Source organism: Didymella exigua (assembly GCF_010094145.1).
Source record: "Didymella exigua CBS 183.55 unplaced genomic scaffold M421scaffold_46, whole genome shotgun sequence".
Taxonomy (NCBI): Eukaryota; Fungi; Ascomycota; class Dothideomycetes; order Pleosporales; family Didymellaceae; genus Didymella; species Didymella exigua.
Window position 1 is genome coordinate 121,425 of NW_022984820.1, and position 27,765 is coordinate 149,189.

Genomic DNA, 27,765 nt, shown 5'->3' on the forward strand with positions numbered 1-27,765 from the left:
CCCCCCGCAGTTGTTGCACGCAGATGTTTGTCGGAATGATGTACGTATGGGCACATTGCCACCAGGTGCGAATCTACTTCCTTCTGCATGCCAGGAGATGCGCCGTGGCTGTCGTGACCTCGGTGTGGGTCCTTTCGATCAACGTTGTGGGGCAGTCGCGTCGCGTGCAGTAGGGACGCGTCTCCTACCACTTTACGCCAACACCATTGATATCAATAAGACAATATACACGTCGAAACCCAGACAGAATGGCCGACACACTAGAAGATGTGGAGATGGAGACGCAGGATATCGAGCAGGAAACCCCGCCAGACAATGTCTTCATTGCGCCTTCAATCCACAAGGACGATGTCCTTTCTGGAAAGTCGTACTCACACTTCTCGCCCATACCGCAGCAAATCGCCGACGATATGACGACCGAATGCGTCTTGGGCGTCGATGAAGCTGGACGCGGACCTGTACTGGGTATGTGATGGAACGAAGGACCTGCCTGTTGCAACGCTCACCACGATAGGTCCCATGGTGTACGCGCTCTTCTACCTTCCCCTCCCCATCCACCACTCCCTCCTCGCCGAGACACACCACTTCGACGACTCGAAAGTCCTCACGCCAGAGGTCCGCTCAAACCTCATGCGCACCCTCTGCACGCCCGGCACCGACCTCCACGCCGCCGGTGGATGGGCTACTCGATCCCTCTCCGCACAGGACATCTCTGCCCACATGCTCTCACCCAATCAATACAACCTCAACGCACAAGCTATGGACGCAACAATCGACCTGATTGCGGGCGTTCTAGCGCGCGGCGTGAATGTCAAGGAGATCTACATCGACACAATCGGCAAGCCCGAAGTCTACCAGAAGAAGCTCGAGCGCATCTGGCCCACAATCTCCATCACCGTGGCAAAGAAGGCCGACAGCCTGTACCCCGTTGTCAGCGCTGCATCGGTCTGCGCGAAAGTCACAAGAGACGCCGCGCTCGACGTGTGCTACGAGCCGTACCTTACGCCTGAGGAAGCTGCTGCGCACGCGAGGAAAGAAGGACATGTCAAGATCGCATGGGGGTCAGGATACCCGAGCGATGCGCGAACAACCTCGTGGCTGAAGGCGAATATGGATCCTGTGTTTGGCTGGGGAAATGAGTGTAGATTTAGCTGGGGCACGGCGAAGGAGCTGCTCGAGGGGAAGAAAGCAGGCCTCACTGTTGACTGGCCGGTTGAAGACGACGGCGATGACATGCGAATGACCGACTTCTTCAGCGGGGGTGACAAGAAGGGCGACGAGCTTGTGGAGTGGTTTGGCAAGCGGGTCACGGTCGAGATGGAAGCTTTCTGAGTGCGTGATAGCACTCCCTCGAGGTACTTCTGCGAGCCCAAATGGCACCTCGCGCGGGTATCTGCAACATCAGGAAGTGACCGACCCTCAGCGAAGATGCTTTTGGACGATCTCGGTGTTCATAAAGTCTGTATTGGGCTTCGGGTTTCGGGCCTGGTCAACTCGCCTAGCCAAACCTTGGTCCCCGGGCATCGTCCAACCCCGAGATGAGCCATCCCGACCACCAAACGAGGATATCAAAGTGTCCCGGACATCACTACACGCGGCAATTTGTGTACCTGCAGCATGTACGCAAGGCTGTCCAAAGTCTCCGGTATGCAGATTGGTGGGCCATGGTCGGGGTTGGAAATATCGGCGACAATGAAGAGGGATAAGTAGCAAAGTACCGCAATGCAAGGCTGTTTCATACTTGCATTCTGCCAGCGGTCTTCTGCTCTCGACACATCAAGGCGAATCATCCACATTCTCCACCGAGACCAGTTCGCGTGCTCAACACTGGAGCCACGTCAGTCGTCACAGCCAAACAAGCAACATCGACCACCACGGACTCCCTTCGATACCTTCAACATCTCGCCCTTTACCATCTCTACCGCAAACTGTTTTCTGCTTCTGAGAAAGTATCTACTCGCACCATGCCATTCTTCACACCACCGTCTTCCAAGCACCCCTCAAAGAAACACGCCCCAGTCTTCGCGGGCCTCGACGACCCCTTCAACTTCCCCACGTCCAAAATGCAGTACAACTCGCGCACAACCTCGCCGACATGGACCACCGCCTCGACCGACTCAGGCCACGGCAGCACCGTCCCGCTGGACCCGCACGCCCACACCTCATCGCGCAACAGGAGAACCCTGCAGAAAGACGGCAGAGGTCGCTGGCGTGTGCGCGGCTACGGGGTCCAGAGTTGGGACAACGGGTGTTCTGGGAGCGAGCCACGCAAGCGAGATGCTCGTGCGAATCGGGACATGGAGATTGGTAAGGGGGATGGGCAAGTCTGGACGCCGGATCCTCGACGCACGTTCACGGGGATGTTGTGCGATGACCCGCCGAGGGAGAAGGAGAAATGGTACACGACGCGCATCTACGTCCGGGCGCTCGAGCGGCGAGAAAGAAGCGAGGGCGCGACGCAGATGCAGCGCTGCATGGCGCCTGTGCTGCGACGTCCTGCAAAGACAGGGACGGGGCTGATGAAAGGCAGAGTGGGGAGCGCACAGTGGGGGATCGAGAGTGCATTTCGCCCCCCTTCGCCGCGAGAAACCACACACAGGGGAAGAGCAAGAGATGCGTCTGCGCTCCTCCCCTCGCATCCGCTCGAACGCTCCCGCTCCCCGTCTCCACCGTCTGAGGTAGAGCGCCGGTTTCCGCTCCGCTCGCCGCGTCGTCGCTCGCTCACGCCCCTCGGTATCCTGACAAGCAGTGAGCGTCGGTCGCCGCCCGCGCCGCTCGGGATCAGCATGCGGGAGAGGAAGGGGAGTGTGCTGTATAGCTGTTTCCCTTCCGACGAGCCCGAGTCCGATCATGTCTTCGAAGCTGCGGACGAGCACGCAAGTGAGGCAGGTAACGGGGTGGACTGTGCTGGCTCGGTGTATGCATACTCGCTCTATGCGCGCTCAATCGATGCAAATGCAGGCGCGCGGTCTAGCTCGCTCTCGCTGTGCGCCTCGCTCTGTGACGAGGGAAGTGCGGTGGCTGAGAGGACCGGGGTGGTTCTTGCGCGTACGGCGCTGGTGACGAGGGCGCATAGGGTTAAGGTCAGGAGTCCCGGGTTGAAGAGGAGCGTGGACGGGGCGTAGACGTAGTCTTTTACCTGGGAGTCGTGCGGCTGCAGGACTTCTGGACCTCGGAGCACTACTGGCGCCGGGCTGGAGGTATCGATGCATGCGTTGCACATGTATATAGATTTACGGGCTCGCTGCGAGCTGTGCACTTGTGCCGCTATCAAACAGTCTTGTTCCGACTGGGTTCCATCCCTTATATCTCCCAAGTTCCAAATCTAGTACTCGGACAATCTCAGCCTCCGTCCTACGTTCCTCTTGATCACGTCACGGTCCACTGCCGGCTCGGCAGCCTGGTTCTGGCGGTTTGCGTTGAGCGCCTGGCGCAGCATGCCGGCGTCGAAGAATCCGTCTAAGAAAAGGAATCAGCAATGAAATTTGGTGTGTGGTAGCAGGAAAAACGTTGAAGTACGCGTAGTGTGGGAGCGCTACGGGGGATACTGATGCTGGGGAGGAACGGCGAATGCCGGGTCAGGAAGAGTAAAACATGGACCTCTTCGGCGTGCTGGGTGCTCGAAAAGTACGTGTCTTGAGGATGGGAGTATTCTTTCGCGGACTGCTGACAAACACAGCAGTCAAGGGTTTGAAAGGGGGCGAGTGCGGAGGTGTCGGGGGCATGGACAATGAGGGTGTGCTGGGGAGGCTTGATGTGTAATCCAAGTCGAGGGATGGAGGAGAAGGGGGGAGGGGAGTCCTACATCCACCGAGACCATCGTCGTCATCGTCATCCGCGACGCTTTCTGCGGGCGTCTGGTTCTTGCCTGCCTCGAGCAGGATGTTGCGGCCGCGGCTCTTGAAGCGGCCTGCTGTTGGCCGCGCTTCTGCTTCACGTGCACGGGAGGCCATTTTGTCGGTGCTGGTACCACGGCGCTTTAGTTGGCGAAGGAGTTTGCGCACCTCGAGGAAGTAGCTCTCGAGAGCTTCGATGTAGCGCGAGGTTTGACGGTGCTTGGAGGATGCGCAGATGGAGATTGAGCCGTCTTTGACGATGTATCCGACACCGAAACCGTCCGCTGATGTTGGACCAAATCCAAATTGCCGGAGTGAAGGGTTACCGCAGTTAGATGTGGAGAGAATTGTGGTGTTGATCTTGTCCCAGCCGCCGTCGGCGAAGAGCGAGGGCATCGAGTGCTGTACCGGTGCTGGCGGCGAACTAGCGATGCTGCCATTCTCCGACATGACGGAGTTGCGGGTTGGGGATGCAACGCCATCAGGGCTTGAAGGACGCGTTGAGTCCCATCCGTCGCTGCTGGCTGCCTCAGCGCCGTCTTCGTCAATTGCGCGCTGCCAGATGCAGTAGAGGGCGTAGAGATGGCGATCGGGTCCCTGAGCTTTAGCGCAGACCCTGGTGTTCTCGGTGTGCTTTTGGCATGCTTTGCGAAGCGCTTCGATCTTCTCGGCTGCCGGGTTCTCGCCCCAGAAGGTCGTCAAGAAGTCTACCGACTCGTCTGTGACCGAGCGGATGGCCTCTGTTCGCCCATGGTAAAACATCTTCGTCATGGCTGGCTCGTAGACGCACTCAACTCTACCGTATAGACCGTAATAGGCAGCCTGGAAAGCCATCTGAACGAAGGCATCAGGTGAGAAGCCCATTGATGTCATGAAGTTCTTGCCGTAGTGTGGGAACTCGAGGGTTGCGAACTCGTTCTGCTGGATGAGATCCGCAAGACGTGTCTCAGCGAAGCGAAGCGCTGTGCTCAGCTCTGGAACCATGTCCCACTCCAGTTTGTGTGGTGTGGTTTGAACATCACCAAAGCTGTCCGGGTCTCGTTTCGCAGGGTCGGGGCTCTGAGTTGCCCACAGGCTTGGTGCACTGCCGTTGATAGTTCGCGCAAATCGTAGGATGGTGTCTGTGTATACATCTGAGGCGAATCGTAGAACGGTGTGCCCGTCAACGCCAGTGTGTTCGAAATTGATGCCCGCACTTCCATTCTTGCACACGATAATTTGCAGCTTGTCGTACCAGCGATTCGTGCAGGTGCCGACCTGCACGCCCTTCTCGACCTTGCTAGTACCGCAGAGCATGTTCGTACATAGGTCCGCGCCGTTCTGTGGCTCTGTGTAGTCTAGACACAGGATGAACAGGGCCGAATCAACGATGTTCAGGCTGTCTGAATTGTTCGAGCCTTCTTCTCTGTGCAGAACATCTCTCAGGCCGGACCAGATCTTTCGGTTTTCTGTGCTGAGAACACCCAATGCCCCCCTTGCAGCTTCCTGGATGGGAACCTCTTGCGCATCTTCTACGATGGACTGCAGGTTCAGCGTGATGTCCTTCTCAGTCATGATGAGGTCGTTGTTGTCGTCGAGGACGTCAAACCAGTAGAATTGACCATAGCACATGACAACGATGTGCTTCGATGTAGGATCCTGTCCAATTTGACATCCATTCTCTGTGGGGATTCGTGCTGTTCCGAACAGCCTCGAGTATTGGTACATGCAAAGAGGCTGGCCTCGAATCGTGTCGGGTGGCAGTTCTTCCAGTCGTACAGCTCGAACGAACGATAGCGCCGAGACAACTAGCGAGGCCGCACGAGTGACCTGGTTGTTGCGAGCGGGCGTCGGATCATCTTCGAGAAGGAAGAAGGGATTGAGGTTGAGCACCACCGGGTTGTCAAAGTTCAAGTACGAATCGTACCCTACACAATCGTCAGAAATTGTCACCCACCCACGAGATGATGAGAGTGGTTTGGGGGTGTGGAGGACTTGCAAAACTGCTCGATGTAGTTCGATTTCCCACTCGCGTACTTCTTCAGCTTCTCCTGCAGCACAGCACCGTCCGCTTTAAGGAAGTCTTCTACCGCATGCTGGCTGTCATTGTGCTCTTTGGCCGACTGAAGTGGCTTGAGAGCGGCCAGGTACTTCTTGCATGAGGCTTCTAGCTCTGGAATAGGCAGCTTCGGAAGCTTGTCCTGAGAAGCAAATGTGATGCCCGGCTTCGAGTTTGGATTTGTGGAGTTTGCCAAAGGTGCTTTTGCTTCTGCAGAGAAAGCTTGCTGGGACTCTTTTGCTGCCTCCATCGAGCGTCCAGAACCATTGGTATTGGACATGGTGGGAGTTGCCAGGGATTCGTTTAGCGATGATGGCTGTGTAAAGGTGCGAGCTGCCATGGTAGTTTTGTCAGTCAAGCGTGAAGGGGGCAGATGGAGGTGCAGATGTTGAGTAGCCGCAAGGCACTACGATAGAAGTAGTGGCAGTCCTGAAGACAGTAGGACGGCATGAGGACAGGAGCTATCTGCAAGAAGTCGACAGAGTGTGGGCATGAGAGGTTCTTATAAAGAAATGGACGAAAGGGGATAAGCTGGGCTGAAAGGAACCGCCTGACGACTAAACATGTGAACTCGACGGACAAATTTCTCGTTACAGGTAAGGTGATCCAAGAAGCTCATGTAGCCGACCGCTGACACGGAAAATGACCCGCATGGTGATGAATGACCCGACGAGCTAAGCCTACCGAACGCCCGTGCAAGGAGATGCGACTTACTTGGTAGCGTCAAGCTATAAATGAGTTGCAGATGATGCAAACGGCCGACAAGGTTTGTCGTTCAAAGAACAGTGGCTGCTGGGTCAATGTGGTTTGTTGTGTACTTACTATTCAAAGTGGGTATGATGAACAGCGAGGACAACCAGCCGGAAATGCAGTATTATCGCGGTAAAAGTGCAGAAGAATTGGACAATCTCGGCCAGGAGGATACGGAGCTCGCATGAGGCTGCCCCGAGGCGTTGGTGTGATTACCAGCAGGGTACGCGGACGAGTGGAAGTGGTGTTTAGAGATGATGCAGCGTCATCTACCGGCTAATGGCATCACAAATCGTGGGAAGCTAGGAGCAGCAGAAGCGGCGTCGCAGCGGTTCCAGGCTACAGAAATACAGCAGCTGTTATGTCAGTTCTGCGTGATTCCCTCGAGCCAGGTGCGGTCATGGCTCACGCGCGCGGCGACGCAAACGTCGTCACTGGCTGTTGCAGTGTAAACAGGGATGCGCTGAATGGCTGCAGCTCTATGCGCGCTGTCTGGGCAGCACCCAAGTGCGGGGAGTTCGGAGGTCTCAGACTCATAGTGGGGGCAGCTTGAGCTCGGGCTGTCACGTGCGGTTCTGGAGAAACGGAAGGCACGGCCAAGTCAGGCAGTCGCGGTGGGGGTTGCTCTACACGACTTTCCCCCCTGCGCGACGCGCCCGAGTCTGGTCGAGAAAAGACTGCGGTCGTTTCCAAGGAAGCTGGCAACCAGACTGGCAGCTCCGCAGAGCCGCCCGCTCACATGACCACTGCCAGCTGCCCATGACGGACCTGCTACAGGTGCTGCCCGACTTTGAGGCGAGGCCCTTCACGCACCTGCTGCCTTCGCTCGACAAAACTCTCATCACCGTCAACGACCTGCTCACTCTTGACGCGCAGGATGTCGCCAAGCGCGCCCAATTGCCTGCCGGCGAGCTGAGGAAGCTCGTCGATGCCGTGGTGCTCGCTCTACACCAGCAGCTTGGCTTAGGCGGAGAGGCTGCTGCTGAGGATTCCTTCTCTACCGCATTGGGTAACCCGGGGGACTCGTGGAAGTGTATCAGCACGCTGGACGAGAAGCTCGACGCTGCGCTTGGGGGCGGCATACCGCCTGGTTATCTGGTGGAGGTGACTGGTGAGAGGTACTTAGTGCTGCTTGTCCTTCCAATGACATGGCTGACCATTGGTAGTGGCGCTGGCAAGACGCAGTTGCTGCTCACCCTTCTGCTCGCTGTGCAACTGCCCGCACCGCTTGGCCTCTCGAAGACGGCAGTCTACATCTCCACAGAAGCCGTACTCTCCACAACCCGTCTCGCGCAACTACTTTCGGCGCACCCGGCACTCGAGAGGCTATCCCCAGAAGAACGGCCCTCGCTGGCCAAAGTACTGGCTATTCAGACCCCAGACCTCGAGTCGCAAGAGCACATCCTGCGCTACCAGCTGCCTGTTGCCATCAAGAAGCACAACGTCGGACTTGTCATCTTGGACTCCGTTGCTGCCAACTATCGCGCCGAATTCGAGAAGAAGGGCGCCAGTAATGGCGCTGCCTCGATGGCCAAGCGCGGCACGCAGCTCGTACAGTTGGGCGCACTGCTGCGAGAGCTAGCACGCACGGAAGGCATCGCGGTAGTCGTTGCCAATCAAGTCGCCGACCGCTTCACGAAGCCGCCCTCGCCACCGAACTCGAATGTCGTCTCTCGCAATACGTCTACCAATAGCCAATGCACACGCGACAACACACCCCAGCCGTCGAACCCGGCGCAGTCCATACCAGCCTCGCAGTTCGACGACAGCGTGCTCTTGTCTCCCGACCCTCTGGTCCTTGACCATCAACAGCGCTGGTTCACTGGCTGGGGTGACATTGCGCATGAAGCGCCGCATTATCTGAAGACGCCGTCGCTGGGACTGGTCTGGACAAATCAACTGGCGTGCCGAATCGCTCTGATTAAGAAGCCCGTATTTGCAAGCAGGGGGCCTCTCATTCACGTGGGGAATGGTGATGACCAGTGGAACGAGCAGGAAGAGACCCATATCTCTAACTGGCGACGCTGGGTCAAGATCGTGTTCGCGCCATGGACATCGCCAACTGAGGGTCGAGGTCTAGAGTTCGAAATCACCAAGCAAGGAATCAAAGCCGTAGTCAAGGAAGCAAAGACATGAGACAATCGTACCAGCCCGTGCAACATTGCTGTTTGAATATGCTGGCCAACGCTGCCGTGCTCCGTGACACTAGCGTGCTTTGCGAGACGACGCCACACGAACCTCTGAACATGGTCAGCAACGACACATCTGTCAACAGTGCCTCGCAGCAGAGCCCTCGATTGAAACAATACGCATCGCACGTCTATGGCACATTAGTCACATGGAGATCTACTCAGACAGCTCGCCCGCCCATCTCCATGGCGAATGCGCTGCCGAGGTCTGTTTCCCCTCCCTGACGCGTTGGAACTTGTCAGCGAGTTAGAGATGCACCGCAATGCATGGCTCAGACGTTTGGATGGCACCGGACCTACAGTCAGCTGTGGAAGCTAGTATAGCATGGCCACTATAGCTCCACCTCGTCATCTCCCAGTCCACACCTCCGTTGACTTCGTCCTCACCACCCTGTGTAGCCACCATGTCAGCCGCCCTCCAACGCGTCTCGAACATCATCTCCCTCTCCATCTCGCATCTCACGCTCAATCCCGCCGTCACAGCCTCCCTACTGTACGTATTGACAAAGGGGCCTGATAGCCTCCGCGCAAGACTCACGGACCGCTTCGCTGTTCTCCGCGACCCCTCTCGCCATGCAACCATCGTCCGCGTCCTGAAATGGTGCCTTACCCTCGGCCTCCTCAAGACTGTAAACAAAACCCTAAACCACCTCGCGCTCAACAACTACCGCCTCAAGTCCGTGTCGGCACAATGGAATTGGGACAAGGAGATTGCTGTCGTGACAGGCGGCTGCAGCGGCATCGGGGCTTTGATCGTAAAGCGGTTGGTCAGTCGCGGCGTCACAGTCGCAATTCTGGACGTCCAGCAACTCCCCGCTGACTTTCAAGGCTGTATGAGTACATGGTCTGCGAGAGAAGGCACAAAGCTGACCTTCTGCACAGACGCGCATATCCGGTTCTACAGCTGCGACATCACCGACCCTTCGGCCGTCGCGGACGCAGCAAGCAGGATCAAGAAAGAATTGGGAAGTCCGAGTATTCTCGTCAACAATGCGGGGATACTCTCGGCGCACACGATTCTCGCTACGCCCCACGAGTATCTGCGCAAGATCTTCGATGTTAATGTGCTGAGTAACTGGACCACGGTGCAGGCGTTCCTGCCAGATATGCTTGCGCAGAACAAAGGCCATGTTGTCACGGTGGCCAGCTCAGCGAGCTATGTCAGCGTAGCGGGCATGACGGACTACTGCGCGACCAAGGGCGCGGTACTGGCGTTCCACGAAGGTACCTTCCCCCTCATCTCTAACACCTCCAATACTTGGCACTGGCGAGAGCACGATCTAATCATGCATAGGTCTAAACCAGGAGTTGAGACTGTCGTACAATGCCCCCGCCGTCCTCACAACCTCCGTCCACCCCGCCTGGGTCCGCACACCGCTCCTCGCGCCCGTGGAGCAGGAGCTCAAGAAGCGCGGCGCCGTGATCATGGAGCCGACCGACGTTGCGGACGCAGTGGCCAAGCAGGTATTTAGCTGTCGCGGTGCGCAGGTATTCCTACCCGGGACCGCGGGCAAGATTGCGTGGATTCGCGCGCTGCCGAACTGGGTGCAGGAGAGAGTTCGGACGGGGGTTTCGAGGACGATTACCGAGAGTGTGGAGATTGGGGGGATGTAGATGGTGGAGATGATGTAAGGGTACTCACGGGCGACAATGCAGAAGACTATATGGAAGTCGGGGATCAGGACTGCTTCCGCATCGCCCTAGAATTAGTCGGTATGAGAATCGAGGATGATACAGATCGCTCAGCACAACCAACAGTTAAGAAGAAGAAGAGGGTGTACAAGATTAGCTGAGAGATAAGCAATCCTACCTCTCCACACGTAGAGAGCGCCAGAATGGAGCTAAGGGTAATGTCTTTCTACTACAGTGCTCTGCCCCTACCTCTCTTCTCTTGCAAGGCAATGTATCAGAATCTCCTGAAAGAGAGCTCCAATCTAACTCTACAAAGTACGAAGGCTGCAGAGAGACCTAATGAGGCAAGCGCTGTCGAATCTCTCCCATTACCTACTTCATACTTCGTAATGGGGTATGCTCCTACCCTGCAATCCCATCATCGGCGCCTCTCTCCGCCCACTCCTCATTAGCCAGTCCAGCAATTTGATAGCAGGTCCCGGACTTGTACATCTGGTGTGGAATACACGCGCACTCTTTCCACATTGCTCCCGAGTACGACTATCGACATCCAGATATGATTCAACGCCATCCACGAAGCTTGAACCAGCTTCGTCTCACCCTAGATACGAGATGGCGCGGAGCTCTAAGTCGTGACTGCTTATCTGTAGCGTAGCATTTGCGGCGTCGTTCTGTGTGCGCGACTACGCCTCCTCTCATGTCGCGGATCAAGCACCGTGGAGCGGTTTGGGAGCTATGAGGCTGCCGCTAAGGATGGCCGAGGTATATTGCTTGTTCTCTGTTCTGTTGCTTTCATCTCCCTGGACTTTTCGATATTTTTCGTTGTATCCACCTTGTTGGTTCTCCGAGATTGAGTTGCATTGAGAAGCATGTCCACCACGGTCAAGGTAGCAGTCACGCAGCACGAGCCCGTGTGGTTCGATCTCCAGGCTACGGCCGACAAGACGCGTTGCTTGATCGAGGAGGCAGCGAGTAATGGCGCGAAACTCGTTGCATTTCCTGAGGTCTGGATCATGGGATATCCAGTGTGGATATGGTGAGTTGGAGTTGGTATACCCTTTTCCTACTCCCTGCTTCGTCTCCAGAATCTGTCTCGCCTCGTCTAGACATGCTCACGACCCCAGGGCGCGCCCTATCGACCCTCCGCTAGCGACCAAATACATCAAAAACTCCCTCTCCTACGACTCTCCAAAGATGGCACAGATCTGCGCCGCCACCGCAGAAGCCCGCATCGAAATTGATTGTAGCGATTTTGGTCGGCAACGACTAAGTTCGAGTTTCTTGGATCGTACCATGAAAGGAGTGCTTTTGATAAAGATGCTCAACTCCAATTGGCAAATGTCCAGATGTTTGCAGGCCCCTCCACGACGTGTTGTGCGAAACGAAGGGCCTCTATGAGATTGTAATCATCACCTGAAGCTCGAACACCAAAAAAGACCACTTCTGCGAAATTAGTAATGCTTCTTTTCAGATCGCGTCGACGATCATCTCCAATATTCAGTCTTACTGTGGAGCCGTGACGGCTCGAGGCTGATTGATGCCGCTTGCCCTCATTCGGCCGTAGCGCCGGTCGAGCTAACACACCCGTTGACAGCATGTCGACCATTGACTTTGCACTGCACAGTTTGCAGCTCCGTTCTGCCATCAAAAGCTCGCCTGAAGCCATCCCGCGCATCAGAGCATCTCATTTGTCTCCTTGTTTCGTTTCTTGAGCGGCCCAGGCCCACCCACACGCGAATTTTGGGCAGAGTAAAGTGAGTGCGAGTCGACGTCTTCAGCGCGTCATTGGCGCAGCACGACGCCTTTACCTTGGCCCTACTAATGCGCACACAGATCGCCCACGTCGCCTTCACCATGGCCGATCTGCAGGAGCTCCTTCAACGGCTCAATGGCGGCGGTGCTTCTGGTGGCAACCACCAACAGCTCCCGTCCAGCCAGCAACAGCACCCTCACTACCAGCAACCCTCGGTCTCTTCGCCCATCTTCTCGCCCGCACCGGGTGGACCCGCGCCTCACCATCCGTCGCACATCCTGTCGCCCAACATGTCGTCTGCGAACACGCCCGCGCCCGAACACGGCGCCGGGCCTGTGTCGCAGCAGACGCCGCAGCAGCAGTCGGCCAACCTGCTGAGCCTGCTGCGCTTCAACCAGCCCGCTCTCGGCCAGCGCAGCGTCTCGCAGCAGCCCTCGCCGCAGCAGGCAGCCCTCGTCCCGGCCCACGGCCGCACTGTCTCGGCCTCGGACTTTGTCGCTGGCTTCATGGGCAACCGGTCGGACTCGCAGGGCGCTGTCCCCGCGGTGCCGTCTGGCGTGCAGTCTCCGCCCGCCCCCGTCGCCGCTGAGAACCCCCAGGATCTGCTGCTGCGTCTGCTGAACCACCCCAAGCCCCCTCAGTCGCCCGCCCGTTCGTCGCGCGCCTCTCCTGCCGCCTTTTCGCCGCCAGTCTTCTCCCACATGCCTGAGACGGCTGTGGACGCGCACGCGCAGGATCTGGCCGACGCAGCGCAGGAGAAGCTCGCCGCCGAGCCCGCGGGTAATGCTGCGGCGCACTTCTTCGCCAACGATGCTCGTGCCCCTGAGCCTGCTTCGCTCGCGCCCAAGTTCACCTACGTCAATCCCTTCGACCAGCTCGCCGCCGCCAGCCCCCGCAACCGCACGCCCGTCGCCGAGCCTTCGCGCGCCCCACCGAAGATGCAAATCCTCCAGCCCAAGCACGTCCTGCAGGCTACTGCCGCCGAGCAGGCTCTCGCCCACTCACACGAAACTGTGGCTGAGGCTGTCAGCGATCTCGGCGAGCAGGTCAACCAGCAGATCGAGGAGGCGCTCGCCGAAGCCGAGGGCAAGTCTGCTGCTCAGATGGAGCAGGAGCTCAGCAACGTCACGGCCGACGAGGTCAAGGAGATTGAGGAGACCATGGTCGATATCGCTACCGAGATCACCAAGGAGCTCGAGCAGGAGAGCAACAAGCGGGAGTTGGAGCAAGCTGTACCCATGCCTCTTGCCGCTGCCTTGCAGCAGGTCGCTGCCGAGGTGGCTGACGCTGATGTTGTCGAGAACTGGGAGACTGCTGCGGCCGAGGAGAGTGTCGCAAAGGGTGAGGACCAGACGGTAACAGTCTACCGATTCCCGATGCGTGCCTTCGCCTCCATCACTGTCCAGGACATGCCGCCTCGACGAGTCTTCTTCCAGCCCGAGTTGCTCATGGATATTGCCAGAATCAAGAAGGACTTTGACCAGATCGACCGTTCGCTGGTCTCCGCCAGCAAACACTTCATTGTTTACACGCTTACCAAGAAGGGTGGGTTCCGCATCATTCGCCAGGACAACGGCGAATACCGCCAGGTCTTCGAGAACCACCAGGAACGCATCTTCAACATCGCCATCTGCAACGGGGGCGATGACGCTCAGCAGTCTCTCGAGAGCATTCTTGGCATTGGTGTCAACGGCACTGTCTTCTGGACCTCCCTTGACCCCGCTCGGGAGGATCAGTTCGGGGAGAACCTTGACTCTCAGGGTCTTTTGCTCCCGCCATCGCCTTCCCAGGACGATAATACATCTGGCGGTCAGCTGAAGACCCGCGCCAAGCCATCTTCGCGTCATCCTGAGTTCTTTGCCGTCGGCCGCGGCAAGTCTATCCACATCGTCTTCCCTCGCGTTGCTGCAAGCTACGTCCGCCAGAAGTCCCGCATCTGCCACACCGAAAAGTATCTCAAGGAGCGATCCCTCAAGATCCTCACTGGGAAGGCCGGCAAGGATTTCACCTTCAGCGAGGATGACACTGTCATAGTTTCTCTCGACAAGGCCGGACGCATGCGTTTCTGGGACATTCGCACTCTTACCGTCCCTGAACTCGGCATTCCTGGCAGCGCGCCCAAGACTGTTGAGGTCTCGGACACCCTGCTCGAGTTCCACACCACTACACCAAACGCCAAGTCGTGGCCTACGTCAGTCTTCTTTTTCGACAAAGACAAGCCGTATACTAAGGGTATTGCGCTGCGCTACGTCATGGTCGGCATGAAGCAGAACCACTCCTTCCAGCTGTGGGACCTTGGTCTCGGCAAGGCTGTCCAGGAGATCAACCTTCCCCACGGTAACGAATCCGATGCCATCTGCAGCGTCTCGTTCCACCCCAAGACTGGCATCATGGCTGTTGCTCACCCCACGCGCAATTCGATCTTCTTTGTGCACGTCTCCTGCCCCAGGTACAACTTGCCTCTCCTGAGCCAGGCTGAATACATCTCTCGCCTCGCAAACAAGGGTGCACTGCCCCCTGTGAACGCAACGGCTATCATGACTAGTATTACTGAGTACTCGTTTGCTTCCAAGGGTCAGATCAGGAGCCTCCACATGCTCAACGAGCCCGCTGGGCCCGTTGATGCTGACGATTCTGACAACGCCGCCTTATTCGAGCTGTATGTCATGCACTCCAAGGGTGTCTGCGTCCTGCGCATCCGCCGTAGCGATTTGGGATGGAAGAAGGAGATTGGCGAGCCTCTGAACCCGAAGGAGGCTGAACAGGAGGGTATCATTACCATCTCCCAACTCAAGCCTCCTGCTCCTGTCACTGCTACTGGTGACGAGTCTTCCACCGCTGGTGACGTGCCCACAGCTCCCAGGTCTGTATCTGACCGCTCTGTCCGCGAGAGCACGAAGAAGGAGAACAGCACCGCTTCGAGACAGTCAATGACGCCGGAGGCTGCGATGCGCGCCTCCACTCTTGTTAAGGTTGAGAGCAAGCAGGACGCTGCTCGCGCCGCGATTATCAACGGCGGTGCTGCCGACAAGCCCGAAAAGAAGAAGAAGAAGCGCACCGCAGCCGAGACTGCCTCTCAGGCTTCAACCTCCACTCGTGCTGCTCCCTCGTCTTACGCGCAAATTGCTCAGGCACCGGCCCTAGCCAAGTCACCTGCGCCTGAACCGACCCCGGCGTCTGCTCCTACTCCCAAAACTGCACCAGCTGCCGTGCCCGCGACCGCAGTGGCCTCCGATACTGAGGTCCCCGAGTGGGCTAAGCAGCTCATGGGCAAGTACATGCAGCAGTCCGCTCCTGCGCCTGCTGCAGCCGCAGCACCAGCTGAGTTCGACGAGAAGAAGCTTGAGCAGGTCGTCTCATCTGAGATCACCAAGGGCTTCTCGCGCGAGTTGGACGTTATGTACAAGCGCTTCGATGAGGACAAGCGTGTCATGAACGCTGCCAACGGAGCCAAGCAGGAGGCCATTCTCCGTCTTGTGTCCAGCACTTTGACCGAGAACGTTGAGGGCGTCATCCGTAAGATGGTTGACGAGAACATTCGCAATGTTCTGCTCCCTGAAGTTCTCGCGCAGACATCCTCAACTCTCGAGCAGAGCATCGGTAGCAACCTCAAGACCGCCCTTGGTCCTCAGCTGTCTAAGGAGATTCCAGATGCCGTGTCTCGCGCTCTGAAGGCTCCTCAAATTTTCCAGACTCTCTCTGATCAGGTCGCCAAGAAGGTCTCCAGTGGCTTCGAGCCTATTGTCGTTGCGTCTGTCGGATCTGTCGTTACTCCCGCCATTGCCAAACTCACCAACATGATTGAGCAGCAGATCGGCGAGCAGCTCCGCCAATCCCAAGTTCAGCGACTCGAGGACGCAGCCAAGATCACTCAGCTCACCGATACCGTGCACACCTGCTTGGACACCATTCAAACGATGCTCGCCACCCAGACCGAGCTCCAGGCTCAGATTGCTAAGCTGCAGCAGTCCATCGCCCAGGCACCCTCTCAGGCACCCTCTCAGGCGCCTACACCCAGGAGGGAAGTGGCACCTCCCAAGCACAAGACTCCTGAGGAGTTGGAGATCGAGTCGATCACCAGGCTCCTGACCGAAGGCAATTACGAGCAAGGTACCATGCAGTGGCTCCAGTCGCCGCGCACTGATGAGCTCTTCGACGCCATCTTCGTTCGTTGCAACCCGGGCTACCTGAGGCAAGTTAGTCCCTTGCTCGTCTTGTCGACCGGCGCAGTCGTTTCTGAGCCGCTCGACAACAACCTGGAGCAACGCCTGGCCTGGCTGGATGCTGTTCTACAGAGCGTCAATCCCCACGTAAGTCACTTGCCCACATTCTTGTACGATCGCATGCTGACCAATCACAGGACAACGAGATTCGCGACATTGTCCCCAAGATTATGGAGGTGATGATTCAGCGCTTGACTGCCAAATACATCGAGCTTAACGAGACGACACCTGGTACCCCTCTTCTTCGCCGCATCTCGGCTCTCGTCAGCCGTTGCAACGATATGACCCGTGCTACGCGTGGTTGAGAAACAGTGACATGACATGGACCGTGTAGGTGAAGATGTGATCTTGCGCTGGAACGCCTTGATCTTGTTCAGCCTCCACCGTTCACCGTCCGGCACTCTCTCACCCGTAGCGCATGCGTCATGCAAGTCACACGGTCTCTTTCATTAGGTGTATGGAGTCCGCATTCATTTTCGAGCTATTACTAGCGAGCGCAAGGTCATGTGCAGATAGATGGCATTGGCAGGCATTGGTCCATCATCGGCATTTACACGGTTTGCGAGTCGGCGTCAAGGGTACATGGAGCTGGAATGCCCATGGTCTTCATGGCGTCTATGATCGACTTGTGGCATTTGTGCGGGATGGCTGCATGGCTGGATGGGTGTCTGAGCAGCAGCTTCGAGCTGGTTTAGCGAAGAGATCTGGCATGTGCATGGCATAATTGAGCGACGTAGTACTGTAATGACTCACAATTGGCTTTCACGATTTCTCCCTCCCGTCCTCGAAGTCTTGTTTTTCTTCTCACATCTACGTCTGCCACTGTGCCCTCAACGACTGATTGAGAGCAGCCTACCTACACATTACGTCCCAGCGCCGCCTCTCCCTCGGCAAATTTCCTCTTCTCCTCCAACGTCACCTGCTGTAGCGCAGGATGATCAGCAACCGTCCCTTCCCTCGCATCCGCCGCCTCAACAGGAACATGGTCCCGAACCACAAGCCACGTAGGATACACACTCAGCAGCAGCAACGCCGTGGTTACGCCCAACGGCACGCGCCCGCCCTCCCACTTCCGCGTATTCAGCCCAAACGCAACGGCCTGCCCGAAGCTCTCCTGGCCCCTCAGCACGCCCGCAAACCGGCTCAGCTCGGCCATGTCGTCCGTCTTGGTCGCGAGCAGGTAATACAGCCAGTTCTGCAGCGCCTGGCGGGCAAAGTCCCACAGCATCAGCACGCACAAGGCCTGCGCGAAGCCCGCGTCGGCCCAGTCGAACTCGGGCCGCGTGCGCGTGTACTTCTCCTGCATGGCCCAGCCGTACGCCCACGCGACGGCGTGCAGGCCGACGACGTAGAAGAAGGACCAGGTGATGCGGGTCTTGACGCGCAGGCGGCGGGCGTCGAGGAAGGTGCTGATGAGCAGCGAGGACAGCAGGGTGGCGGCGTTGGATGCGAGGCCGATGAGGGCGCGGGCGCGCACGCCGAAGTAGTACGCTTTGAAGTTTGAGCTGTACTGGTTGAAGTAGGCGGCGTAGAAGACGGGGAGCAGGAGCAGGACGTCCCTGCGCGTGCTGACGCGCCAGAGGGCTTTGAACTCAGCCTTGAACGAGGTTGAGCGTTGCATTGTCACGCGGCTGCCGTCGGAGCGCTGGACTTTGTGCGGAGGGCTGAGCGCCAGCGCGAGCGGGCAGGCCACGCACTGCAGCGCGATGAAGACGAGGTACACCTGGTACCCGACTTTGCCCTTCTTCTTGGCGGCGGCGCTGTGGTTCAGCGCGAGGACGATGGCGCCGCCGACCAGGGGCCCGCCCGTGCGGAACCACAGCCAGATGTTCATGTACTTGCCTCGCTTGCCGGGCTCGGGGTAGCCGAGTGCGACTGCGCCTTCGCTGACCCAGAACAGACCCGCGGAGATACCGCAGCACACTGCGCCGACGAGGACGAGCCAGACGTTGCCGTAGCGATTGTTAGCGTACAGGCCGGCGGAGTAGATGGGGTAGCCGATAGCGCCCAGGAACAGCGTATTAGCGAAGCCGATGCGGTTTGCGATTGGGCCGCCGAAGAGGCAGAAGAAGCCCATGATGCCGAAGACGAGCGCGTTGGCGGCGTTAACGAGGTACGGGTCGAGTGCTCCTCCGGCCCCAAGGTCGTTCATGGCGTTCCATAGACCGGGCGCGAGGAAGCCCACGCCGCCAATGACGCAAGCATTGAAGAGCGTGCCGTAGTACCATTTGCGCGTGGAGTCGTCAATCGATGGCGAGTCTGAGATGGGGAGAGAGACATCTTCAATTGAAGGTGCCTTGGCGGAGTCATGTGTCGCCATTACGACTAGACGATGCCTCGATGAACGGTCGCGAGACAGGATACGCACGTCCATGAGACACAGCGAGCGTCGCTGTCTTTATATCTTCCACACACATGCGGCATGGTAGCATAATCGTTACATTTTGCCATGCCAAGATGAAGGATTCAGAATTGGTACTTCGACATACAGAAAGGCCCATTCTTTCGAAGATGTTGACGATGTCGACATCGCAGGGTTGTGATTTCGCAAGCAAAGCGGCGGCAGCTTGTACGTTCACGGTAGGAGTTCCACTTATATCCGCGCTGCTACACCAAGAGTGGAAGGTAGTCCTGCACGAAGTGCGTGTCCTCGCAAACCCATCAGTCCGGCGTGGTGTCGTGATAGTCGCGATACTCCAGAGGCTTGATCTCAAAGCCAAAGAGTTCTCGTTTCGGCTTGGTTCTTCCGATAACGTGCTGTTGCTGTTGGGTAAGGGGATTTCAGTGGTCGCTTCTAATAACTCGAGGTGCTCACCGAACTTCACACACACTACACCCTGATCTTTGACTTTGTTCAATTCTGACGCCTATCTACATGGCTCCAAGCTCTGCGGCCAGGCCATATCTAGTATCTACAGTCTCGGTCCAAGTCACGACAGGTAGTTGTTGGCCTTGAGCCATTCCCTAACGACAGCCTCGTCCCTCTTAGCGTACTTCGCGTAGCTCCTAATGGTATCGTCGATGACCTCGAGACCCTTGTCGTAACCGCGAGTGTCCTTGTTCTTGAAGAAAGCCGCTATGTCGTCCGCGATCTTGTCATCAGCGAACTTGTTCAGGCCGAAGCGCAAGAAGCGCTCGAGAACAACGAGGTTACCCGACAGAGCAGGGTAAACAGTCTGGTCCCAGTTATCACGGACGTACTTCCATACTTCAGGACGGACCTTGGAGTTGTTGGCCAGCGCAATGGTACCGGAATGCTTGTCTTGGGTGGCGACCTTGTCCGAGAAGATGAACTTCAGGAAGTCCTGAGCAAGTTCGGGTGTCTGGACGCGGCCCAGAGAGACTAAGCAGATCTCCTTGCCATCGATTGATGTTGTCGAGAGGTACTCCTTCTGGACAGCCTTGTAGGCGGACTCTCCACCGTTCTTGACCGCAATGCCGAAAACGGCGCGGCGGAGCGAGGGGTGGATGGCCCACTTGTCAGACCCAGAAGTGTAGGCCTCGAAGCGCTTCAAGGCCTCATCGACCGTCGCCTTGTGGCCGACCAGACCAGCAGACAGGATGAGCGATGCGCGAAGCTGACCAGTGAGGAAGCCTTCGCCATCCTTGAACTCCCAGCCGACCTTCTCGACTGCAGATGTGATGAGCTTGAGGTGGTACTTCCTCAGAGCGTCGCTGACATCATCGCTGCCAGAGAGAACGCTGCGTACGTTGCCGATGTTGGTGAGAATCTGCGACCAGACTAAGTAGTCCGACTCGTCCTGGAATTTCTCCACGAGCGCAAGCAGGCCAGCGGTAGAGCCAAACCCAGCGATAGAGTTGGCGTAAGCATCTCCAATAATGCCAATCTTGTCCTGCACTGAGAGCTCGTGGCGAGACTCTCCTAGCTTTACAAGGCGCTCAGGTGGGTAGTTGGTCCTGTAGAATCCAGTGAGGTTCTTGTTGAGCTGGTAGAAGCCATCATCGACATTGCGGATGGTCTCTTCCTTCTGCGTCAATGCACCCATCTCGTGGGCAGATGCTGTCGAAGGAGAAGAGCCGGCGTGCAGGCCCAACGGAATCCACCACACTGTCGAATCTTCCTCAGGCTTGACATCACCGGCCAGCAGGAAACGCTGTTGGCGAATGCCGATCTGGCCAGGCTCTTCAGCTACGGTAACAACAGGGAAACCGATCTTGCGGACCCAGAAGTCCATAAAGCTACTGACGTCCTGGCCAGAAGCCTTGCTTAGGGCGGACCACAGGTCGTTCGTTGTGGCGTTCGAGTACTGGTGAGCCTTCAGGTAGTCGGCAACACCCTGGAGGAACACCTTCTCACCAAGATGAGCGCTCAGCATGCGGATGACAGAGCTGCCCTTCAGGTAACTGATGTGATCGAAGATCTGGTCGACCTCAAGACCATCGTACACCGGGACCTCGATAGGATGGGAAGTGCGAAGCGCATCGAGTGCGAAAGCTTGTTGCACAGAATCAGTCTACACACGTTGTCAGCCATCTTGGAGCAATAGTACCTCGTGCTCTTGAACGTACGACGAACTGGCCCCACACATTCCAATCTAGATGATATTAGCCGTGCCTTATTCTGGCTTATTGGAGACTTACCAGGGTACAAGTGGTCAATGGCAAACCATCCAACCCAGGTGGCGAAACCCTCATTAAGCCAAAGCTCGCTCCACCAATCCATTGTGACCAGGTTGCCGAACCATTGGTGAGCGAGCTCGTGAGCAACAACGTATGCCACTCTGTTGCGATAGCTGTCTGCTGAGGTCTCGGGATCAAAGAGTAGTGCAGTGGTACTGAGGTTGATATTAGCCTTCTCTCCGTCCAGCATCTCAGCTTTAGCACTAACCGGTAGGTGATGAGGCCCCAGTTCTCCATAGCGCCGTGTGACTAGCATTCCAGGTCAGCTCAACATTCATAACATAAGAGTCAGGGGTACGTATAATTGGCTGGTCAATCAGCACAAAAACACGTACACCAATGGTGAGCACTCACGAATTCGTGGACAGCGAGTAAATCGACCTTGGGAAGCGGGTAGTCGACCTGGAAGACCTCCGAGAAGTAGTCAACGATCTTGTGGCAGTTATCCAGCGCGAACTCTCCCTGCTTCTTCAGTCCTCGGGTAGTGTAGACCCTGACAGGAATGCTCTTGCCGTTGTACTTTCGCTCGGTGAAAGCCTCGACATACTCGAAATCACCAATGGCCCAGGCCAACAGGTATGTCGACATGATGGGTGTGGTCTCGAAGACAACCGTGTGGAAGCCATCGCGCTTGCTCTCCTTTGTCTCCTTCTCTGGCATGTTGCTGAGAGCGACCTGGTCTTTCGGAACCTCGATCTCAACGTCGAAAGTAGCCTTGAGGTTAGGCTCGTCGAAGCAGGGGAAGGCTCGGCGGGCGTCGCATGCCTCGAACTGGGTGCTGAACATGTAGTGGAACTCGTCGTCCTTTGCAACGGAAGCTGGGACTTCACCCTTGGGCGTGTACTTGGAGCGGTAGAAACCAGCCATGATCTGTGTAGCTGTCAGCGGTTCCTCTGGCAGTCATAGGGAAATATTATCGTACGTTGTTGATAGTTCCCTCGAACTTGACCTCCAGAGTCGCATCGCCCGAGTAGTTGATCTTCTCTCCGAAGTCAAGTGTAACGCGCTGGCGCTTCTCATCGTAGGATATATGGTTCGCTGGCTTGGTGGCATCACCGGCCTTCAGCTCAGCGCTGTGGACCTTGAGCTGGTGGGCATTGAGCACCAGCTCAGAGAAGCCATCGTCCTTTACGATCTTGGTCTTGATGTTGACAGTGCCCTTGTAACCGAACTTGCCGCCGAACTCGATATCGTAGAGAGAGATGGCGTAATGAGAGGGTTTGGCCCTGAAGGAGCTGCTATTAGCTTCGTGATGCTCGAAGTAGCCAGTGTCACGTACCACGAGGGGAGGATGTCGCGATCTGAGGCCATGTTTGTGAAGCTACTAGTGACTTCGCTCTGGCAGAACCGTTTCTGAACACTCAATGCAGCTGGTTGCGCAACTGCAAGTCTCGGCCTTTGCACACGTGAGGTGAGATGAAGCTCTGTAGCTCGTGTGGTTGAGCTTGAGAAACGCTTAGCAGCGGCTGCAGTGCTACTCAGCGAAGTGAGGTAGTTTTTACGGCAAGAGACTGGTCTAGGCGAAATCTTAATCCAGAGATTTGGGCGAGAGCTAAGTCTCGAGACGTGAATAAGAGACGCCAGCTTTAAAGAAGGAAGGAGCGAACGGAGTGAACGCGGCGGTGCAGGTGGGGAAGAATGGTGCCGCATGCCACCGCTCGCTCGGGAAGGTGGTGCTCGACGCGGGAGCCGCTCTGTTCAGAGAACGTCCAGGTCCGCAGCGATAGAGTTCGATAAAGATATGATGATACCGCACAAACTGAGACCTCGATGGCAACTTTCACACAGCAACATATTTCTACGCTTGATTGAGAGCCTCCAAGTCATGTAATAACTGCTCTCAACGCGCGATGGTACGCGCTGCGGGGCCTCGGATATTCTGCTCACAGCTTAGCGCGGGGCTCTTCTGGATAGCATCAGGTAACGAGATAAGAGTACGAGTAAAGGTGGGAAAATACTGCCTGTGGATAGTAAAAAGAAACTTTACGTAGGCTTATCGATACCAGCCCAGAGTACATCGACCGGAACGCAAAGCTACTGGTGCAGTATATGTTCAGTATGAGCTCAAAAGCGCCTGTGATCATGAATGATTAGCACTACACAACTCCGATTCGGCACCATGAGTGTATAGATCGCTTGATCTATAGGCCATGCTATGTTCTCGCTTAAGTCTTGAAGATAGTAGACAACGTGACGCCATGCAAATGCCACAAAGCCGAGCGCCTCCCATGCAATAATGCAGTGTCATTATAACAGGCTCCAATACAGCAAGACTTTCGGAGCGCCGTAGATGCCGTTGCTCCTCGTCCGTCCTATGCTCTCCTTGTGTTCCTAGATCCGGATCAAGACGTCCAGACACTGTATCCTCCACTCCTTCTTCCCCAGCAGCCCCTTAACCCACTCATTCATTGCGCCCGGACTCGCCTTCCCTCTTACTCCGTCGACTGCGCCCTTGACGACCTCCTGTGCCGTGTTCGCAGCCGCCTGCGCGAGCACGCTGGCTGTCTCCATGAGCGGCGTTGTCTCGTTCAGCGCCAGCCCGGCTGTGTCGGGGAGCGGCGGATCGAACCAGGGCGTGTGGAAGTCGAACAGCGCAACGACGAGGATGAAGAGGAGTAACGAGCAGTAGACGCAGGGCCGGTTGAGGAAGTATGTTGCGGAGATGAAGAGGACCAGGTAGACGGGCGATGCATTTGTGCGTAGCCTGAGAGGATTAGTACGAGACCTTTGCTAACAGACGATATCCAACTTACAGAAAGAAGAGCACGGGTATCCAGCTGCGAAGACAGAACATTGTAGAGTCGTGGGCGGAAATGCGCGGGCAGTGAGTCTTCAAAGGACGATCACAGCCACGATAAGATTGGGACCCGTGAGCGCGCAGCTCAGAAGTGAAACAGCGAGTGAACGTGTATTAATACGAGTGATACGGCGCGAAGAAAGGAAACGTGGGGAAGGCGAGTGACGTGCGATAATGTTGTCTCAGGGTCGCCTGGCAGGCGCAATCGTTGAGGCTGATTGACACGTGCGGCGCGCCACGGCGGACTTCCTCTGGGTGACGCGCGATTGGCCTATCAACGCTGCATGCAATGCGCAACAATGATTTGTTGACAGTGTTCTGCTTTGATAAATCTGCAATGCGATGGTACATAACGCTACATAGCTGCAGTGAACCATTGCCAGCCACCGACCGTCCTGCCCATGTCCGTTCATACTCCTCAGTTCATGCAATTCGTACAACAGCTACCCAGGCTCGTGCCGTCCTTCTGAGTCCGGACCAAGATAGCCTTCCCAAACGCCAATAGTCCAATATCAAAGTACACAAAGCTTGCGCGCGCCAATCGTCGGCGTCCGAATCGAAAATTCAGGTGTTGGCCAAGTCTCGCGGAGCTTCTAAACAGGGAGGTTGAACTTCTTCCCCTGGACGACCCTAGCGTGTGTCAACATTGCATCGCAAGCACGATATCGCAGATTCTTACTTTGTATAGTAGATGTAGAAGAAATCAGAGTACAGGATTGTCTGAACAATACCAGCAATGACCGCAATTGGGTCGTAGAAGCGCGGCACCTCAAAGAAGTACCTGTAGATCCAATTGGGGATGTACAGAGCGCGGTAAGCACCGAGCGCAAACAAGTAGTGCGTTGTAATCGTCTCGGCTTCACCGGTCCTTTGTAGCATGAAGAGCTGTGGCAGGATAGCAACCGATTCAAGCCAGATGGAGAATGCCCACATGATCTGCGCACCTCGTCAGCTTCCTATCATACCCTTTTTCTTATTTCAACTCACTTCCGTCAATGTGTACTTGTACGGGAACAGCACCGCCAGCACCGTGCTGAAAGCCAGCAGGTATTGTACTTTGAACGTATCGAGGTTCGGGTCGTGGGTAGGCTTAAAGTCGTTGAGCATGAGGTATACGGTATACGCAGAGGTGCTGATAAAGACGATCTTGAAGATGGTATTGTACAGCGCATGCGGGTCGTAGAAGGTCCAGAGGAGGTCGATGTAGCGACTGAGGTAAACAATCAAGTACAGGAACTGCGACTTGAAGGAGATACCTGCCGCGCTCTGTTCGGCTTGTCAGGTTTCACATAGACTGCATCTCGAATCCATTGAACGTACACTGGAGGTCTTCATCTTGTGCAAAAGTATCAGGATTGACAGTAGATGGGACAGGTCCCCTACACGACCCTTGTTAGTATCGCAAACTCGAGGATGTGAGCTTTAAGCTTACCCAACAGCCTGAAGAGGTTCATCATGACGATGCACCCTTGGCTGATTTACGATTTGTGGTGAAGTGCAGCTACTCGAGCGTCGTTGAGGACTGGACGTGTGCGCGACGTTGAATAAAATGAACACGTTTGGGGCATCTGCAAGGCATGGATTGGGGAGCTGATCCCTGTCAGTGCCAAGAAAAGAAACAGCCCCCCGAGTCCCTGTCACGGGAGATCAGACGTCACTGCCGCAGCACCGGACTAGGAAGGTCGCGAAAACCTTCTTGATAAAAAGAGGCTTGCTGCAGACACGTCTCTAATGCACCCAAGGAAACTTGAATTCTGTGGGCGGCACATGCTCATTGACAGGTTACAGCGCCGTCAGACACTCCCGCGGACTTTGGAAGCCCTCGATTGCAAACCCAAGATCATGCAACGACATGGCATATCTACTGGGCTGGAAAGACATCTTGCGTCCCATTCGTGATGGCTATCGTCATCTGTTTCCATCGCCAGACACGGGTCCAACACCAGAGGAACGTCAAAAGCAACGTGCTCTCGATCGGCTGAAAGGGTTCACCTACTTTGACACCTTCGAGCAGCTGGAGGCGTGGACCGACGCAGACACCGATCCATTACAGCGAGCCAACACGCCTTTGTTGGTGCGTTCGGGTAGAGAAGGCGAAGACCTAGGCAAAGCCAATGTCCTACTGTGCCACGACTACGCCGGCAACTACCACGACCATGAAGGCACGTCGAGCGTCGGTCTGGACGAGGAGAAGTATACGTGTGAGTATCTGCAGTACATCGATACTCTTATATACTTCTCGCACAAGCTTGTATGCATTCCGCCACCCACCTGGACCAACACTTTGCACCGCAATGGAGTAAAGGCGCTTGGCACAATACTCATTGAGCCGCAAACGCCAGACTCAGAGAAGTTGTTGCAGCATGGTGCTGATGGCCTATCCTTCCCACTAGCTACAAAGCTCGCCAAGATTGTTGAGCACCACGGGTTTGATGGCTGGCTGGTGAATATCGAGAAGTCGTTCCCAACTGCAAGCTGGGATGCAAACGTCCTAGCAGCCTTTCTTCAACAACTGAAGTCGGAACTTGGAGCCGGGAAACAGCTCATCTGGTGAGCTGCACACATTTGCTTTACGGGTCTTTTTAACCTCCTAACAGGTACGATGCTTTGACTATCTCTAACAAAATATCCTATCAGAACGCTCTCAACGGACTCAATCTACCCTTCGTGAAGGCTTGTGGCAGTATCCTGGTAAACTACTGTTGGAAAGAAAATGACGCTGCAGACTCACTGCGCCAGGCCCTTCAAGCAAGTCTGCCCCCACATCAGATCAACTTTGGGATCGACGTATGGGCACAGAACACGACCAAGCTAGCGCACCCGCGCGTTACTTATCCTGAGTATGGGGGTGGCGGTACCAACACTGGCGTGGCAGTCGCGAAGCTTGCGGAACTAGGGCTCTCGGCTGGGATCTTCGCACCGGCCTGGACGTTCGAGCACTTCCCCGGTCATGGAAGGGACATGGAGGCCACAGTGTGGGATGGAGAGAACCTTCCAGATGATATTGACTGTGCGTGTGGCGATTGTGGTAAGCGACATCGACCGAATAAAACAGCACCCATCACCAGCTTTGCAAAGGCACACAACGCTGGTTCCAAGACGTTCTTCTTTACGGACTTCCGTCGGGCTTTCGGCACGCACAGCGATGAGGAAGAAGATATCTTGTACGGTGGGTCCCCTCTGCACGCGCAGCTTGGCTCGCAGTCAGCCCTGCCTTTGAGGACCGAATCGATAGGTATGCTGAGCCCGCTACATCACAAGATTGAGGATGTCTCAGGTCGATCGCAGCTTGTCATTGAAGCTCGCAACTTAGCTCCACTGGCAGTCAAGAAGGATCTGTCACCCACAGATCACAGCTGGGGTATACCGCTCTTTAGGCTCGACATGCCCATAGACGGGTCGCTGCGACTGCGGATATCCTATCGAGATCTCTCTGAACGACCTCAAGGCGTATGCTTCTATCTCAAAGCCTCTTGTCGAGCTACCGAAGAGGAAGCACGCCGCACTGGTTATCCGGCTGGCTACTCCCACAAGATATACAATCTTGCGAGATACGACTATCCAAAGGCAGACCATCTTCTTGACGTTGAACTCAAGATCAACAACCAGTACATACCTGCGAATTTGCGTCTAGAGGAGCTTGGGTTCTGGTCGCACGCTACCAACGCTGGAACCGGTATCAGACTTGCCGAAATCGACTACATCTGCATCCAACCCACCTCAGCATATCCGATTTCCTTAAGACCATTCGTGTACCAAGGCGGCTACTTTCAAGACATCTCATCTCGCAATCGTTCACCGGACAGTCCACCGCATCACGCCCTCTTCGACATTCGAAAGGAGTCTCGTGGTGAAGGAGACATGCAGCATGTGAGACTTTGCTGGAGTCACACTTCCAGCGAGCCA

At 56.2% G+C, this 27,765-nt stretch overlaps 12 protein-coding genes across 12 annotated transcripts; 7 read left to right on the top strand and 5 right to left on the bottom strand.

Moving 5' to 3' along the window:
- Positions 1 to 248: 248 nt before the first annotated feature.
- M421DRAFT_74306 (uncharacterized protein) lies at positions 249 to 1,332 on the top strand (the record flags this gene model as incomplete). The annotated part of the gene is made up of 2 exons (XM_033597026.1): positions 249 to 465; positions 515 to 1,332. The coding sequence occupies 2 exons, from the start codon at positions 249 to 251 to the stop codon at positions 1,330 to 1,332; spliced, it is 1,035 nt and encodes a 344-aa protein (XP_033444027.1).
- A 632-nt stretch (positions 1,333 to 1,964) lies between these two features.
- On the top strand, positions 1,965 to 3,125 carry M421DRAFT_95886 (uncharacterized protein; the record flags this gene model as incomplete). Its single annotated transcript, XM_033598348.1, has 1 exon — positions 1,965 to 3,125. One exon carries the CDS (start codon positions 1,965 to 1,967, stop codon positions 3,123 to 3,125), a length of 1,161 nt encoding a protein of 386 aa, XP_033444028.1.
- A 200-nt stretch (positions 3,126 to 3,325) lies between these two features.
- On the bottom strand, positions 3,326 to 6,214 carry M421DRAFT_104222 (uncharacterized protein; the record flags this gene model as incomplete). The annotated part of the gene is made up of 3 exons (XM_033586995.1): positions 3,326 to 3,459; positions 3,806 to 5,743; positions 5,815 to 6,214. 3 exons carry the CDS (start codon positions 6,212 to 6,214, stop codon positions 3,326 to 3,328), a joined length of 2,472 nt encoding a protein of 823 aa, XP_033444029.1.
- Positions 6,215 to 7,243: 1,029 nt separating this feature from the next.
- Positions 7,244 to 9,145, top strand: M421DRAFT_305638 (P-loop containing nucleoside triphosphate hydrolase protein). Its single transcript, XM_033589150.1, has 2 exons — positions 7,244 to 7,742; positions 7,791 to 9,145. The coding sequence occupies exons 1-2, from the start codon at positions 7,384 to 7,386 to the stop codon at positions 8,758 to 8,760; spliced, it is 1,329 nt and encodes a 442-aa protein (XP_033444030.1). The 5' UTR covers positions 7,244 to 7,383; the 3' UTR covers positions 8,761 to 9,145.
- A 72-nt stretch (positions 9,146 to 9,217) lies between these two features.
- Positions 9,218 to 10,427, top strand: M421DRAFT_9389 (dehydrogenase/reductase SDR family member 8 precursor; the record flags this gene model as incomplete). The annotated part of the gene is made up of 3 exons (XM_033598154.1): positions 9,218 to 9,644; positions 9,696 to 10,037; positions 10,108 to 10,427. The coding sequence occupies 3 exons, from the start codon at positions 9,218 to 9,220 to the stop codon at positions 10,425 to 10,427; spliced, it is 1,089 nt and encodes a 362-aa protein (XP_033444031.1).
- Positions 10,428 to 11,314: 887 nt separating this feature from the next.
- On the top strand, positions 11,315 to 16,726 carry M421DRAFT_9390 (uncharacterized protein; the record flags this gene model as incomplete). Its single annotated transcript, XM_033598155.1, has 4 exons — positions 11,315 to 11,481; positions 11,570 to 11,747; positions 12,279 to 16,508; positions 16,559 to 16,726. The coding sequence occupies 4 exons, from the start codon at positions 11,315 to 11,317 to the stop codon at positions 16,724 to 16,726; spliced, it is 4,743 nt and encodes a 1,580-aa protein (XP_033444032.1).
- Positions 16,721 to 17,211, top strand: M421DRAFT_305654 (uncharacterized protein). Its single transcript, XM_033589151.1, has one exon. The coding sequence runs from the start codon at positions 16,840 to 16,842 to the stop codon at positions 17,143 to 17,145; it is 306 nt and encodes a 101-aa protein (XP_033444033.1). The 5' UTR covers positions 16,721 to 16,839; the 3' UTR covers positions 17,146 to 17,211.
- M421DRAFT_425482 (MFS general substrate transporter) lies at positions 17,128 to 18,927 on the bottom strand. The gene has a single exon (XM_033594087.1). It carries the CDS (start codon positions 18,739 to 18,741, stop codon positions 17,278 to 17,280), a length of 1,464 nt encoding a protein of 487 aa, XP_033444034.1. The 5' UTR covers positions 18,742 to 18,927; the 3' UTR covers positions 17,128 to 17,277.
- A 329-nt stretch (positions 18,928 to 19,256) lies between these two features.
- Positions 19,257 to 22,973, bottom strand: M421DRAFT_425483 (uncharacterized protein). The gene is made up of 7 exons (XM_033594088.1): positions 22,342 to 22,973; positions 21,985 to 22,288; positions 21,417 to 21,932; positions 21,271 to 21,311; positions 21,024 to 21,217; positions 20,952 to 20,977; positions 19,257 to 20,896 (listed from the first exon to the last, which is right to left on the bottom strand). Exons 1-7 carry the CDS (start codon positions 22,710 to 22,712, stop codon positions 19,352 to 19,354), a joined length of 2,997 nt encoding a protein of 998 aa, XP_033444035.1. The 5' UTR covers positions 22,713 to 22,973; the 3' UTR covers positions 19,257 to 19,351.
- A 50-nt stretch (positions 22,974 to 23,023) lies between these two features.
- On the bottom strand, positions 23,024 to 24,076 carry M421DRAFT_425485 (uncharacterized protein). The gene is made up of 2 exons (XM_033594089.1): positions 23,816 to 24,076; positions 23,024 to 23,766 (listed from the first exon to the last, which is right to left on the bottom strand). The coding sequence occupies exons 1-2, from the start codon at positions 23,854 to 23,856 to the stop codon at positions 23,394 to 23,396; spliced, it is 414 nt and encodes a 137-aa protein (XP_033444036.1). The 5' UTR covers positions 23,857 to 24,076; the 3' UTR covers positions 23,024 to 23,393.
- A 49-nt stretch (positions 24,077 to 24,125) lies between these two features.
- On the bottom strand, positions 24,126 to 25,415 carry M421DRAFT_425486 (ER lumen protein retaining receptor 2). Its single transcript, XM_033594090.1, has 5 exons — positions 25,292 to 25,415; positions 25,180 to 25,238; positions 24,847 to 25,125; positions 24,539 to 24,795; positions 24,126 to 24,489 (listed from the first exon to the last, which is right to left on the bottom strand). The coding sequence occupies exons 1-5, from the start codon at positions 25,314 to 25,316 to the stop codon at positions 24,453 to 24,455; spliced, it is 657 nt and encodes a 218-aa protein (XP_033444037.1). The 5' UTR covers positions 25,317 to 25,415; the 3' UTR covers positions 24,126 to 24,452.
- Positions 25,416 to 25,527: 112 nt separating this feature from the next.
- On the top strand, positions 25,528 to 26,519 carry M421DRAFT_425487 (glycoside hydrolase family 85 protein). Its single transcript, XM_033594091.1, has one exon. The coding sequence runs from the start codon at positions 25,712 to 25,714 to the stop codon at positions 26,411 to 26,413; it is 702 nt and encodes a 233-aa protein (XP_033444038.1). The 5' UTR covers positions 25,528 to 25,711; the 3' UTR covers positions 26,414 to 26,519.
- Positions 26,520 to 27,765: the final 1,246 nt, after the last annotated feature.